At 46.9% G+C, this 16,975-nt stretch overlaps 1 protein-coding gene across 1 annotated transcript in view; it reads right to left on the minus strand.

Moving 5' to 3' along the window:
- RAB43 (RAB43, member RAS oncogene family) overlaps positions 1-16,775 on the minus strand; it is a 33,025-nt gene extending 16,250 nt beyond the window's left edge. The window contains exon 1 of the mRNA XM_063940587.1: positions 16,374-16,775. Coding sequence (XP_063796657.1) covers positions 16,374-16,565 — 192 coding nt within the window. The 5' untranslated portion in view covers positions 16,566-16,775. The remainder of the gene's footprint in view (positions 1-16,373) is intronic.
- Positions 16,776-16,975: the final 200 nt, after the last annotated feature.

The raw sequence follows: 16,975 nt of genomic DNA on the forward strand, positions 1-16,975 counted from the left end.
CACACACCTATATATCTCCCTGTGGGGTGTTTTATCACCCCATCCCCCCCCCATCCTTGTTCATAGGCCTCCACCATTATAAAATAACTTCCCACACCCCATTGGCAATAGACCCCCCCAGTGTTCGTAATTCCTAATAATAGTACCCCCACACACCCTTAGTAGTATGAAAACAAAAAACATGTTTTATAAACCAAACCCCCCCTTGTAAAAAGCCCCTCCTTTCACACACCTCTTCTATGCCGTGACTAATATATCTGACCACCGACATCACTGCAGGGAGTCCAGAGAGCCAGAGGAGATCCGTTCTGCACTTGTGCAAAATTTACCTCCTAATCTAAAAGCCGGGCACCCAGCTGGCTCCGGTCACATCAAGCTCGGAGCAACCAGGCAAGTGGTTAATAAATGTGTCTGTTTTTGCCACGTGGATGTATGTAATGGAGTTTATCCTTCTTCACTCTCTTTGATTTGTCTTAAAAATGGATCGCAATTCTATTTGTATAAACCTGAGATTCTATAATAATAAAAAAAAAAAAAAATTATATATATATACACACACATACACACACACACACACACTGCTCAAAAAAATAAAGGGAACACTAAAATAACATCCTAGATCTGAATGAATGAAATATTCTTATTAAATACTTTGTTCTTTACATAGTTGAATGTGCTGACAACAAAATCACACAAAAATTATCAATGGAAATCAAATTTATTAACCCATGGAGGTCTGGATTTGGAGTCACCCTCAAAATAAAAGTGGAAAAACACACTACAGGCTGATCCAACTTTGATGTAATGTCCTTAAAACAAGTCAAAACGAGGCTCAGTAGTGTGTGTGGCCTTCACGTGCCTGTATGACCTCCCTACAACGCCTGGGCATGGTTCTGATGAGGTGGCGGATGGTCTCCTGAGGGATCTCCTCCCAGACCTGGACTAAAGCATCCGCCAACTCCTGGACAGTCTGTGGTGCAACGTGGCATTGGTGGATGGAGCGAGACATGATGTCTCAGATGTGCTCAATTGGATTCAGGTCTGGGGAACGGGCGGGCCAGTCCATAGCATCAATGCCTTCGTTTTGCAGGAACTGCTGACACACTCCAGCCACATGAGGTCTAGCATTGTCTTGCATTAGGAGGAACCCAGGGCCAACCGCACCAGCAAATGGCCTCACAAGGGGTCTGAGGATCTCATCTCGGTACCTAATGGCAGTCAGGCTACCTCTGGTGAGCACATGGAGGGCTGTGCGGCCCCCCAAAGAAATGCCACTCCACACCATTACTGACCCACTGCCAAACCGGTCATGCTGGAGGATGTTGCAAGCAGCAGAACGTTCTCCTTGGCGTCTCCAGACTCTGTCACGTCTATCACATGTGCTCAGTGAGAACCTGCTTTCATCTGTGAAGAGCACAGGGCGCCAGTGGCGAATTTGCCAATCGTGGTGTTTTCTGGCAGATGCCAAACATCCTGCATGGTGTTGGGCTGTAAGCACAACCCCCACCTGTGGACGTCGGGCCCTCATACCACCCTCATGGAGTCTGTTTCTGATCATTTGAGTAGACACATGCACATTTGTGGCTTGCTGGAGGTCATTTTGCAGGGCTCCGGCAGTGCTCCTCCTTGCACAAAGGCGGAGGTAGCGGTCCTGATGCTGGGTTGTTGCCCTCCTACGGCCTCCTCTACGTCTCCTGATGTACTGGCCTGTCTCCTGGTAGCGCCTCCATGCTCTGGACACTACGCTGACAGACACAGCAAACCTTCTTGCCACAGCTCGCATTGATGTGCCATCCTGGATGGGCTGCACTACCTGAGCCACTTGTGTGGGTTGTAGGGAGGTCATACAGGCACGTGGAGGACACACACACTACTGAGCCTCATTTTGACTTGTTTTAAGGACATTACGTCAAAGTTGGTAGTCTGTAGTGTGTTTTTCCACTTTAATTTTGAGGGCGACTCCAAATCCAGACCACCATGGGTTAATAAAATAAGATTTTACTCACCGGTAAATCTATTTCTCGTAGTCCGTAGTGGATGCTGGGACTCCGTAAGGACCATGGGGAATAGCGGCTCTGCAGGAGACTGGGCACAACTAAAGAAAGCTTTAGGACTACCTGGTGTGCACTGGCTCCTCCCACTATGACCCTCCTCCAGACCTCAGTTAGGATACTGTGCCCGGAAGAGCTGACACAATAAGGAAGGATTTTGAATCCCGGGTAAGACTCATACCAGCCACACCGTATAACTCGTGATACTATACCCAGTTAACAGTATGAAATATAACTGAGCCTCTCAACAGATGGCTCAACAATAACCCTTTAGTTAGGCAATAACTATAAACAAGTATTGCAGACAATCTGCACTTGGGATGGGCGCCCAGCATCCACTACGGACTACGAGAAATAGATTTACCAGTGAGTAAAATCTTATTTTCTCTGACGTCCTAAGTGGATGCTGGGACTCCGTAAGGACCATGGGGATTATACCAAAGCTCCCAAACGGGCGGGAGAGTGCGGATGACTCTGCAGCACCGAATGAGCAAACTCTAGGTCCTCCTCAGCCAGGGTATCAAACTTGTAGACTCTTGCAAAAATGTTTGAACCCGACCAAGTAACAGCTCGGCAATTTTGTAAAGCCGAGACCCCTCGGGCAGCCGCTCAAGAAGAGCCCACTTTCCTCGTGGAATGTGCTTTTACAGATTTAGGGTGCGGCAGTCCAGCCGCAGAACGTGCAAGTTGAATCATGCTACAGATCCAGCGAGCAATAGTCTGCTTAGAAGCAGGAGCACCCAGCTTGTTGGGTGCATACAGGATAAATAGCGAGTCAGTTTTCCTGACTCCAGCCGTCCTGGAAACATACACTTTCCAGGGCCCTGACTACGTCCAGTAACTTGGAATCCTCCAAGTCCCAAGTAGCCGCAGGCACCACAATAGGTTGGTTTACATGAAAAACTGATACCACCTTAGGAAGGAATTGGGAACGAGTCCTCAATTCCGCCTTATCCATATAAAAAAATCAGATCAGGGCTTTTGCATGACAAAGCCGCCAATTCTGACACACGCCTGGCCAAGGCCAACAGCATGACCACTTTCCACGTGAGGTATTGAAGCTCCACGGATTTAAGTGGCTCAACCCAATGCGACTTCAGGAAATCCAACACCACGTTGAGATCCCACGGTGCCACTGGAGGCACAAACGGGGGCTGACTATGCAGCACTCCCTTAACAAAAGTCTGAACTTCAGGCAGTGAAGCCAGCTCTATTTTGGAAGAAAATCGATAGAACCGAAATCTGGACCTTAATGGAACCCAATTTTAGGCCCATAGTCACCCCTGACTGTAGAAAGTGCAGAAATCGACCTAGCTGAAATTCCTCCTTTGGGGCCTTCCTGGCCTCACAGCACGCAACATATTTCCGCCATATGCGGTGATAATGGTTTGCGTTCACTTCTTTCCTAGCTTTAATTAGCGTAGGGATAACTTCCTCCGGAATGCCCTTTTCCTTCAGGATCCGGCGTACAACCGCCATGCCGTCAAACGCAGCCGCGGTACGTCTTGGAACAGAGAGGCCCCCTGCTGCAGCAGGTCCTGTCTGAGCGGCAGAGGCCATGGGTCCTCTGAGATCATTTCTTGGAGTTCTGGGTACCAAGCTCTTCCTGGCCAATCCGGAACAATGAGTATAGTTCTTACTCCTCTCCTTCTTATTATTCTCATTACCCTGGGTAAGAGAGGCAGAGAAGGGAACACATACATCGACTGGTACACCCACGGTGTTACCAGAGCGTCCTCAGCTATCGCCTGAGGGTCCCTTGACCTGGCGCAATATCTTTGTAGCTTTTTTTTTGTTGAGGCGGGACGCCATCATGTCCACCTGTGGCCTTTCCCAACGGTGTACAATAATTTGGAAGACTTCTGGATGAAGTCCCCACTCTCCCGGGTGGAGGCCATGCCTGCTGAGAAAGTCTGCTTCCCAGTTGTCCACTCCGGGAATGAACACTGCTGACAGTGCTAACACATGATTTTCCGCCCATCGGAGAATCCTTGTGGCTTCTGCCATCGCCATCCTGCTTCTTGTGCCGCCCTGTCTTGTCTGACTGGATCAGCACCGGCCGGTGTTGAAGCAGGGGTCTAGCCTGACTTAGGGCATTGTAAATGGCCCTTAGTTCCAGAATATTTATGTGTAGGGAAGTCTCCTGACTTTTCCATAGTCCTTGGAAGTTTCTTCCCTGTGTGACTGCCCCCCAGCCTCGAAGGCTGGAATCCGTGGTCACCAGGACCCAGTCCTGTATGCCGAATCTGCGGCCCCCTAGAAGATGAGCACTCTGCAGCCACCACAACAGCGACACCCTGGCCCTTGGAGACAGGGTTATCCGCCGATGCATCTGAAGATGCGACCCGGACCACTTGTCCAACAGATCCCACTGGAAGATCCTTGCATGGGACCTGGCGAATGGAATATCTTCGTAACAAGCTACCACCTTTCCCAGGGCTCGCGTGCATTGATGCACCGACACCTGTATTTGTATTAGGAGGTCTCTGTCTAGAGACGACAACTCCTTGGACTTCTCCTCCGGGAGAAACCCTTTTTATCCTGTTCTGTGTCCAGAACCATACCCAGGAACAGTAGACGCGTCGTAGGAACCAGCTGCGACTTGGGAATATTCAGAATCTAGCCGTGCTGTTGTAGCACTTCCCGAGATAGTGCTACTCCGACGAACAACTGCTCCCTGGACCTCGCCTTTATAAGGAGATCGTCCAAGTACGGGATAATTATTTCGGCCATTACCTTGGTAAATACCCTCGGTGCCGGGGACAGACCAACGGCAACGTCTGGAATTGGTAATGACAATCTTGTACCACAATTTTGAGGTACTCCTGGTGAAAAGGGTAAATAGGGACATGTAGGTAAGCATCCTTGATGTCCAGTGATACCATAAAATTCTCCAGGCTTGCAATAATCGCCCTGAGCGATTCCATTTTGAACTTGAACCTTCGTATATAAGTGTTCAAGGATTTAAATTTTAGAATGGGTCTCACCGAACCGTCTGGTTTCGGTACCACAACATTCTGGAATAGTAACCCCGTCCTTGTTGAAGGAGGGGTACCTTGATTTCACCTGCTGGAAGTACAGCTTGTGAATTGCCGCCAGTACTACCTCCCTTTCTCCCAGGGCAGCAGGCAAGGCTGATGTGAGGTAACGGCGAGGGGGAGTCGCCTCGAACTCCAGCCTGTATCCCTGTGATACTACTTGCAGAACCTAGGGATCCACCTGTGGGCAAGCCAACTGGTCCCTGAAGTTCCCGAGACGCGCCCCCACCGCACCTGTCTCCACCTGTGGAGCCCCAGCGTCATGCGGTGGACTCAGAGGAAGCGGGGGAAGATTTTTGATCCTGGGAACTGGCTGTCTGGTGCAGCTTTTTCCTTCTTCCCTTGTCTCTGTGCAGAAAGGAAGCGCCTTTGACCCGCTTGCTTTTCTGAAGCCGAAAGGACTGTACCTGAAAATACGGTGCTTTCTTAGGCTGTGAGGAAACCTGAGGTAAAAAAATTTCTTCCCAGCTGTTGCTGTGGATACGAGGTCCCAGAGACCATCCCCAAACAATTCCTCACCCTTATAAGGCAGAATCTCCATGTGCCTTTTAAAGGCAGCATCACCTGTCCACTGCCGGGTCTCTAATACCCTCCTGGCAGAATGGACATTGCATTAATTCTGGATGCCAGCCGGCAAATATCCCTCTGTGCATCCTTTATATAGAAGACGACGTCTTTAATATGCTCTATGTTAGCAAAATATTATCCCTGTCTAGGGTATTAATATTATCTGACAGGGTATCAGACCACGCTGCAGCAGCACTATTTATGCTGAGGCAAATGCAGGTCTCAGTATAGTACCCGAGTGTGTATATAAAGACTTCAGGATAGCCTCCTGCTTTTTATCAGCAGGCTCCTTCAAAGTGGCCGTATCCCCAGACGGCAGTGCCACCTTTTTTGACAAACGTGTGAGCGCCTTATCCACCCTAGGGGATATCTCCCAACGTGACCTATCCTCTGGCGGGAAAAGGTACGCCAGCAGTAACTTTTTAGAAATTACCATTTTCTTATCGGGGGAACCCACGCTCTTTACACACTTCATTCACTCATCTGATGGGGGAACAAAACACTGGCTGCTTTTTCTCCCCAAACATAAAACCCCTTTTATGTGGTACTTGGGTTCATGTCAGAAATATGTAACACATTTTTCATTGCCGAGATCATGCAAGGGATGTTCCTAGTGGATTGTGTATATGTCTCAACCTCGTCGACACTGGAGTCAGACTCCGTGCCGACATCTGTGTCTGCCATCTGAGGTAACGGGCGTTTTTTTGAGCCCCTGATGGCCTTTGAGACGCCTGGGCAGGCGCGGGCTGAGAAGCCGGCTGTCCCACAGCTGTCACGTCATCCAGCCTTTTATGTAAGGAGTTGACATTGTCGGTTAATACCTTCCACCTATCCATCCACTCTGGTGTCGGCCCCACAGGGGGCGACATCCCATTTATCGGCCTCTGCTCCGCCTCCACGTAACCTTCCTCATCCAACATGTCGACACAGCCGTACCGACACACCGCACACACACAGGGAATGCTCTGACCGAGGACAGGACCCCACAAAGTCCTTTGGGGAGACAGAGAGAGAGTATGCCAGCACACACCAGAGCGCTATATAATGCAGGGATTAACACTATAACTGAGTGAGTTTTCCCCCAATAGCTGCTTGTATACACATATTGCGCCTAAATTTAGTGCCCCCCCTCTCTTTTTAACCCTTTGAGCCTGAAAACTACAGGGGAGAACCTGGGGAGCTGTCTTCCAGCTGCACTGTGAAGAAAAAATGGCGCCAGTGTGCTAAGGGAGATAGCCCCGCCCCTTTTTCGGCTGACTTTTCTCCCGCTTTTTTCATGGATTCTGGCAGGGGTAATTTATCACATATATAGCCCTGGGACTATATATTGTGATGATTTGCCAGCCAAGGTGTCATATATTGCCCTCAGGGCGCCCCCCCCCCCAGCGCCCTGCACCCATCAGTGACCGGAGTGTGAGGTGTGCATGAGGAGCAATGGCGCACAGCTGCAGTGCTGTGCGCTACCTTGTTGAAGACAGAAGTCTTCTGCCGCCGATTTTCCGGAACACTTCTTGCTTCTGGCTCTGTAAGGGGGCCGGCGGCGCGGCTCCGGGACCGAACATCGAGGTCGGGTCCTGTGGTCGATCCCTCTGGAGCTAATGGTGTCCAGTAGCCTAAGAAGCCCAAGCTACCACCAGTTAGGTAGGTTCGCTTCTTCTCCCCTTAGTCCCTCGCTGCAGTGAGTCTGTTGCCAGCAGATCTCACTGTAAAATAAAAAACCTAAAATATACTTTCTTTCTAGGAGCTCAGGAGAGCCCCTAGTGTGCATCCAGCTCAGCCGGGCACAAGATTCTAACTGAGGTCCGGAGGAGGGTCATAGTGGGAGGAGCCAGTGCACACCAGGTAGTCCTAAAGCTTTCTTTAGTTGTGCCCAGTCTCCTGCGGAGCCGCTATTCCCCATGGTCCTTACGGAGTCCCAGCATCCACTTAGGACGTCCGAGAAATTTGATTTCCATTGATAATTTTTGTGTGATTTTGATGTCAGCACATTCAACTATGTTAAGAACAAAGTATCTAATAAGAATATTTAATTCATTCAGATCTAGGATGTGTTATTTTATTGTTCCCTTTATTTTTTTGAGCAGTGTATATATATATATATAGATATAGATATATATATATATATATATATATATAGATTTTATTTTTGCTATTGAGATTTTATTGCCTTAGGCCACTGTCACAGCACCTAGCATACCTCATGGGTGAATAGAAGACAAATGTTTAGCGGTGTTTCCTCTACCTGGGAAAAACGTAATAAAGCCAGTGAAGGTTTTATACAAATACACAGCACAGGCTGACTCATGCAGAGTCACTGTATTGCTGCCCAAGGCAGTAGTTCTATAAAGGGAGGGTTGCTGTATTACTCATTCCTTCACAGTTAGCTTACCTCATGATACTAAAGTTACAGTTACACCTAACTCGGGTCTCTTGTGCCCGCTTAGCAACTGCAAGGTGTCATTCTCCCTAAATGGTGTGAAACTGACCCACAAATGTCCTCATCATTTTGTAGCTGCATTTTAAAGGGAATATGAACACAGATCTAATACCCTATCTCAGAATACTAATACCCCTTTTACACCGCACAAATAACCCGGTATCGACCCGGTATATTGCTGTGTGAAAGGGGCCATGACGAATTCCCAGGTCACCTGACCAGGTAATTCAACCCGAGAATAAAGCAGTGTTATTCCCGGGTAATGACTGGGTCAGGTGCAGTGTGAATAGGTTGCCGGGTTGATGCCACCCGGGACCCGTTCACTGCATGGGGAGAGGTGGCGCGGACATTCATCTCCCAGCGCCGCCTACACACCCACCCCCGATGGCAACCCAACCCGGCTTATTGCCAGGTCAGGGAAGCCAGTGTTCGAGTCCAATGCCGGGTCACACCCGGGAAGGACCCGTTTCCATTTCCCGGGTGCGACCCGGCATTGCAATGTGAAATAAATGGCATATTCAATTACTCACTGGATTTTGCCCGCAAAAGATTTCGAAAATCCGTGAACAATTTTTGATCACTGTGGGTATCCGCGCTCCCAAAACCCGTGGTATCCTATAAAATTGGGTGTAGGCTTTTTGCAGCCAAAATCCCGTGGGGCAAGAAGAGAATAAATAATGTTGTGGCTGCTTCGGTCTCTGCTGTACCCAGCTGCTGCTTCACCACACTCCCCATACTCTGCTGCGACTGGCTGCTGCTTCACCACACTCCCCCGACTCTGCTGCGACTGGCTGCTGCACGGACTTCTACCCAGACAGAGGTAAGTGATGGCACAGCACACACATGTGGAGAAGTGTAGTATGAGAACAGCGCTGCCAGAAGATGAGTAATTACTGGACTAGTTAAGCTAATTGGAAACTTCCAATTTACTGAATTCGTCAAGGGGCAGGTGGGGGGCGCAGAGATCCAGAGCAGGTCCCGTAATTCTTTTCAGGTTTTAGTTCAAATCAAACTTGCTCTGAGGCTGTGAAAAAAAAAAAAAAAGACGCAGTGATTTTTTTAAAGAATACATGTACGCAATTGAGTAGGTCTATAAGCCTATGGTTGTAAAGGGTTCCGGTCTCTAGGTCGACAATGTCTTGGTCGACAGTAAGTAGGTTGACATGGAATGTCTTGGTCGACAGTAAGTAGGTTGACATGGTTTCTAGGTCGACAGGGACTGTAGGTCGACATGAGTTTTTCACTTTTTTTTTATTTATTGAACATTTTCGTACTTTACGAATCACGTGGACTACAATTGGGAACGGTAACCTGTGCCGTGCGCAGCGGAGCAAGGCACCTTGCCCAAAGTTCACTCGCCATGCGAGGGCACACTGTGCACTAATTGGGGTTCCTGGTCACTCTACGAAGAAAACTACACCAATTTTTTTTTTTTTTAAAACCTCAGGTCGACTTACTTACTGTCGACCTAAGTCTAGGCTATCTAACATAGCACACCCGGTTGTAAACCACTATCAAAACAAAAACACATTATGGATTGCAGTTCTTTCGTTACCCTATATCAATTTCCTGGGCCGTATTGCACAATAGGGGCCTATTTATCATCCTTTATGGGCTCATTACACATGCGGAACGCCAGTATTTACACTCCCATCCAACACTGCATAGCCCGGAATTCCACAAACAGACCCCTCTGGACCTTGCGTACGTGAGACCTGATTACACCCCTTCAGTCGCAAGTGGGAATGCAACTGAAATGCGTAGCGCTTTGTATCACGTACTTCTTGTGTATGTATGGTTCAGCAGCATGCACAGAGCGAAACGCACAAATAACCATATATTCACCTCTGCATTAGGCCCAAGTCTAAAAGGTCATTGCTACTGTTTAAAGAGATTAAAAAGGTATAGGTCATCCAAAGACTGTACTTGCAAACTAGTATTAGTGACTAGTATCATAGGTCCAAAGATTGCAATTGCATGTGGACAGGAAGTAAGATCATAGATAAGCTGCCTATTCTCGAAGTTTTATTAAAAGAGAATTTTTATACATAAAACATTGGCATAAATTCCAGCAGAGATTTGTCCTTAATGCCCCCTATCCACTCGGCGATCCGCTTCATAGCAGTGCATGCTAATATTTATCTATTTAATAACAGTTTCTTATATAGCGCAGCAAATTCCGTTGCACTTTACAATTTCAAATAGCAATAACAAACTGGGTGATAACAAACAGTCATAGGTAGGAAGGCCCTGCTCACAAGCTTACAATCTATAGGGAAATAGGCATGTGTACACAAGGATAGGTGCTATCTATTGCATAGCTGTCCACCAGATTGCAAAGGTTCTTGGAGGGCTGTATGATATGGTCATACAGCAATGATGAACCGGGTTTCAGAGGAAGGGAAAGTGAAGAATGAGAAGACGTGAGGATATGTGTGGACTATACAGAGTGGATGCAATTTGATAAGAAGGTTTATGAAAGTTATGTGGGTGGTTCGGACGAGATTGTTCATATTGACCTGCAGGCAAAATCGACAGGGCACCAACGATGAACGAGCGCGTGGCCGCTCATCGTTCATCTTTGGTGCCTACACACTGAACGATATGAACGAGTTCTCGTTCATTAATGAACGAGAACGTTCATATCGTTCAGTTAGATCTTCAAGTGTGTAGGGCCCTTAAGACTTACTAAATATTTGTACAGTTACAAAATAAGACATAGGGGTATATTCAATTAGGGTCGAAAACTGCCGTCTGTCGAAAAGACGGCAGTTTTCGACTTTTTAAGGTTGAATAGTGATTCAACCTATTCAGTCCCATCAGTTTTTATTCGATAAGTCGTGGAATTTGACTTGTGGAATAGTACGTGAATCGGAGGTATAGCTGCCGATTCACGTACTTTTGAGTGAAACAGGGCCAAATGCGACAGGATCTGGCCCCGTTTCCCACCATCTCAGTCAGACATAAAAAAAATGTCGGACTGAGACTGGGTAAGATGGGGGACAGCCGCAGGCATACAGGAGAGAGCACCGCTACAGCACAGCGCTGCAGCAGGATGTCTCACAGCCGCGGCGCTCACGGCAGCATCCACCCGGCTCCAGCAAGTGAGGTCACGTTTGCTGGAGCCGGGTGGACACTGCCGTGAGGTCTGGCGGCTGTGAGACATCCTCCTGCAGCGCTGCTGTAGTGCTGCTCTCCTCAGTCTGCCCGCGGCTGTCCCCGCTGGTCTCCCCTCGGCTCCACTCCCCCCCCTCGGCTCCACTCCCCCCTCCTCCTCCTCCTCCTCTGGGTCCCTCATCTCAATTCAACTTTTGAAAAGTCGAATTGAGATGAGATTGAATAGGGGTTGTCGGATCCATTCCGACAAATGCATGTCGGAATGGATCCGACCCTAATTGAATATACCCCATAGGCTCTTAATGTATTATCATAAGGCAGAATGCATCAAATTATCAACTAAAGCAAACAGTCAGAAACCAGCTAGTCTGGGAACAACACTTCGAGCAGCTGCCAGTATACAGAAGGAATCAGGGTCTGCAGAGATTTTTTTTATTTTATAACCTTTCACATACGTAAAAAACCATACAAGAGAGAGATATAATAAATTGGGGGAGAAAGAAGGAGGAGGAGAAGAAGAGGGAAGGGGGAGAATGGAGGACAACAATATATTTAATAGGGCGCTTTGTAATGCCTCTAAAAAGTTCTCCTGTAACTTGGGCATAATTTAGGAAGCTTTGTGGATTGAAGCAATCTTTATGTTGCCAGTTTAGCTCAGCTACAAACCAGTACTTGGTAGTGAAGTGCCCTGGTGGGGTCATTGGGGCAGATGTATTAACCTGGAGAAGGAATAAAGAAGTAATAAACCAGTGATAAGTGCAAAGTGATAACGCACCAGCCAATCATTAAGGATTTGAAAAATGACAGGAGCTGACTCACTGGTGCGTTATCATCTTGAGCTTATCACCGCTTTATCACTTCTGTATCCCTTCTCCAGGCTTAATACATCTGCCCCATTGTTTCTACTGAATTGATAAGTAGCATTGTCATGAATTGTATTGTTAAAATAAGTAATTACTAATACCTTCCTCACCACTCACACACAGATGGTGCTGGGAGTGCATGGCAATCAGCAAGAAAACTTAACTTAATTAATTAGGCAATTAGGAATTTGAAAATGAAAGACCACGCAAACCCCCATCGCCACCCAGGTATGCCCATGCAGCTCAAGTGAAAATGCTGACAAGGCATAAAAGAAAGACCTTATGTATCATGTAGACACATATGTTAAAAGGTCTTTGAGCAGAAATGAAAATAATTTTACAACTTCCCAAGCAGATGCTGCAATAAGACCACAAGGTAACAAGATATTTCAGATACAATGAGAAACAATCAGTTTAAATAAATATAGAGACCACATTGTTTATACCAGCGTGGGCAATTATTTCAGGTGGCAGGTTGGTTCCCTAACAAGTTTCCGTAAACAGTCAAGGGCAGAACAATATTTTGTACTTTTAATACCCTTTTATATTGCAAAAATAACCAGATAACGACCTGACGTATTGCCGGGTCAACACGGGTCACTGTGCGATGTGAAAGGGCCCATAGAGAATTCCCGGGTCGCCTGACCCGGTAATTCAACCAGGGTAATAAGAAGGGTTATTCCCGGGTTGAATACCAGGTCGATGCGACCCGGGACCCGCTCACTACATAGGGAGAGGCAGCGCAGAGATGATCTCATCTCCCAGCGTTTCCTCCGGCCCGCCGCTATGGCAACCCGACCCAGCATATTGCCGTGTCGAGAAGCCTGCTATAAGGGTCCAATGCGGTTTCCAATTCTCGGGTGGGATCCGGCATTGGAGATGTGAAAAAGGTATAATAAACACAGTTCATACAAATAAAATTGTAGATATTTGTGTATTATCCACAAAGTTACAACACTTAAAATACACAAAGCAAAAATGTATACCATTTAAAAAAGGGTTTGGTATGATATGCTGGCTGCCGGGATCCCAGAGGTCAGCATTAAGTCACCGGGATCCTGGCAGCAGAATGCCGGGGGGGCGAGCGCAACAAAGCCACTTGCGGGCTTGGTGGACACCTACGAGTGGGAATAGACCCTGTGGGTCGGCATTCCAACTGCCGGCATTTTTAATGTTCGGGATCCCGGCGTCTGTATGCTGACCGCCAGGATCCCGAGCACTGGTAACATAACCGCATCCCTTTAAAAAGGTATAGTTTCGGTGACCACTATACCGTACAAAGAGCAAAATACTGACCTACATACAGTACAGAGTGCATCCTAGCAGTCTTTAGCAGGAAGATCCTATCACATATGTAGTCCCAATGTTAAGCTCGGGTTCTTCTGTATACTTTCCTTGTACAAAGGCAGTCTCTGGGCTAGTGCCGATACTAGCAAAACCTTTCCACAGTCAGTACAATATACAGGATCTCTCCATCTCTAAGTTCTTGCACTGTGTTCACCAAAGGATCTGCATCTCTCAGGAAGTCCCTTCTTTTATAGCTGTGCTCTCTCTCTCTCTCAAAATGCATCTTGGTCTATCTCTCAAGAGAGAGCTCTGTAGCAGCTCACTTTAAATATTTACTAAAGTGCGGGTTTATAGAAATGGAGATGTTGCCCATAGCAACCAATAATATGCTACTTATTTTTTTATCTAGCACCTTCTAAATGAAAATAGCTAGAATCTAATTGGTTGCTATGGGCAACATCTGCACTTCTATAAACCCGCATTTGAGTAAATATACCCCTTAAGCTAGTTACACACTATACAATTCTATGGCAGATCTAGCTGGTTGGAATGGAAATCTGGTAATGGAAGAGAGCAAATGACAATCAACCATTTGCTTCCAAACACTGCAAAACAGACAAAAACAGTTGTTTATACAAGTTGATTAAATTTGCATTTAACCAGTTTGTCTGAGCGACAGGTTTTCGTTCATATCGTGCAGTGTGTAGGCACTGCACTCATTAATCGTTGGAGCCCCGTCGCTTATGCATGCGGGCCAATATGGACGAGATTGTCCATATTGGCATGCATTGCTATAGAGCCGGTGAAACTTCACCCCCCCCGTCACCTCCTCCCCGCCACCGGGTTGCCCGTCTGCCGTATCGGTGGTCAGGCATCTCGGCGGCGGGTCGCCCAGTCTCTAGGGCCCTTAAGTCTCTCCCTCAGTGCCTCCTCCTTGACCTATCGCTGCTTGCCCTGCAAGGTAGTACGTTTTCTTACCCTGTCTCCTCGTCCTACCTAGTCTGTTATTTTATTGCTGTATATTACTGTTATTATTATTATCAGTTATTTTTATAGCACCAGGATAATCCATTGTGCTTTACAGTTGTTCCTAGAAATGTCAAACTGTTGCACTTAACTGTGATGTTCAGGAAGAATGACAGGTCCAAACACTAAGCGACCATGGGGGGTACTTCGGATCTGATCGTTGCTGTGTGTTTTCGCACATCGGGCGATCAGATCCTAAGTGCGCATGCACCGCAATGCGCACGCGCATTGGGCAACAACATCGGACATCCCCAGTCAGCGACGGGATGGTGCGAAAAATCCGATCGCACGTGCTTTCGCAAGGTGATTGACTTTAAGAGGCCATTTGTGGGTGGCAACTGAGTGTTTTATTGGGAGTGTCCACAAAATCGCAGGCGTTCCCAAGTGTTTTCAGGGAGGGTGTCTGACGTCAGCTCCGGCCCCGAACAGCCTGTTCTCATCGCACTGTAGGAGTAAGTCCTGGGTTGCGCACAGACTGCACAAAGTGGATTTTTGCGGCTCAGCTACACCTGTGATCGCACACCTGCATGGCGAATTTACACTCCCCCCACCCCCCCCCACCCGTAGGCGGCAACTATCTGATCGCAGGACAGCAGAACATGCAGCCCAGCGATCAGATCTGAATTAGGTCCCATGTTACTATTTTGTCTTCGCAGAGACGGGCTCCTATACCGATGCCCTTGCTAGACATGTATAATATATTCCCAGGAAAAACATTTGATATTGCCACGATAAATGATTTGTTTCAAAGGTAAAATGTGGCGCATAATAAATATGCTCCTAAATAAGAGTCTTCTTTACTCAGCTGTCTGATCTTTATATGAAAGACTATGGTACACCTGTCCTCACTATCTTATCCATCAAACAAGAAAATTAGGACGTCCCATAGCAAATAGCTGAGACACACCATGAAAACAAGTATTTTAAAAGATTAATAAATCTATATATAAGCAGTTAGCCCCAGGTCTGTACATAAAGTTATAGAAAAGATGTTTTGAAACATGATTAAACTTTAAAGTCATAGAAAAGACGCACCATGGACACTGATTTATGTTAACTTGGTGCCCATGTTATATTATGACTGTTTCAGTAGTTCCATGAAATTAAATGTCAGGGGCACATTTATGAACTAAGGACACTGTTACATGAAGGTTGTTGATATCCGTGTCACATTGTATGTTCTAACAGATACTTGTAAAAGAAAACAGAAGGATATGACGTTGTGCAAGCAAACAGCACAGTAAGAATGGGTAACCCTTTGTGCCCACCTGATAAATTGCACAATAGATTTTGTAGAGGTTACTTCTGTGAAGTGGTATTCAGGGGCTAGCACCTAGATCATAGATGAGGCACTCATTTGCTGTCCAAAAAAACAATTAAATCCTGTAATCCCCCAATCTTTCCCTTCAGAGATCAGATAAAACCAGGCAGTCAGCAGAGTTTACTAATCCACAAGGCAGTGTAGAGGAGGGGGGTTTCCTGTTATGAGGGCCAGACACATAGCACAGTCATAATGTGTACATAACCTCATTTGTATACTATTAAAGAGCATGAGAGAAGCCACTGAGGTTATTTACAGGAAGACAATACTGTGCAAGTGGAGAAACCCGTTTATCTTTTATACATGTAACAATAGCAGCAAACTTTCTGCAATATCATTAGACCTAGACACAAAGAGGTGAATTTTACTTTACAAAGGACACAGGCAGGGTTTCTAAACTAGGATACAGTATCTGAATGTAGCAGCAGCAGGTGAGATGGGCAGCACAGTACAGCTGGTTCTAGTGTAAATGGCAATCTTGGGACACCTGCCACATAGTTTATGGATTTCTATAGAGAGCTTTCATAACACAACATATAGGCACTTAAGCAACCTCAGAAACTCTCCGGACTTTGTGGATTTAAACTCCGGCACGGCGAAGGGCATGCTGGAACTTGTAGTTCCACAACTGCTGGTGACTACTATTCATTGACCAATGTCTCTCACCTTAATCCGCTTCCCCTGGATATCCAGAGTCTTCATGGTAAAGTCCACACCGATAGTGTTCCCTTGTCGCTCCACAAACACACCGCTCTTGAAACGCTGCACCACGCACGTCTTGCCCACCCCGGCATCCCCAATCAGCACGATCTTAAAGAGGAAATCATAGGCATCGTCCGAGTCCAGTGGAGCGGACATGCCGGGGTCCCGGGAACTGATGGCACCTCCAGCAGCCCGTGACGTGGTGGTGCGAACACTCGCGGATCTGACAACGCGGAACTGCAGGACCCCTCTGTGTGAGGCGAGGACACCAGAGCTGCCCCTTTACAGTGCCTTACTCCAATACACAGCAAGTGATACACCACTTGCATATAGCTGTCCGCGTTATTGCCTGTCTCAGGTGTAATGTAACTGATACACCACTTGCAGATAGAGGTCCTCGCTACTGCCCGACTGCACGTCAATGCAAAGGATATACCATGTTCACATAGCAACCTGCGTTATTGCCTGTTTCAATTATAAACAAAAGGCATTTCCTTGAACTTTGCAACGTATGAAGATTTTATTTTTGCCATGTAGTGTATCTTCTGTAGTCTTTGTAACGAACG

This window comes from Pseudophryne corroboree, chromosome 9 (genome assembly GCF_028390025.1).
Source record: "Pseudophryne corroboree isolate aPseCor3 chromosome 9, aPseCor3.hap2, whole genome shotgun sequence".
Lineage (NCBI taxonomy): Eukaryota > Metazoa > Chordata > Amphibia > Anura > Myobatrachidae > Pseudophryne > Pseudophryne corroboree.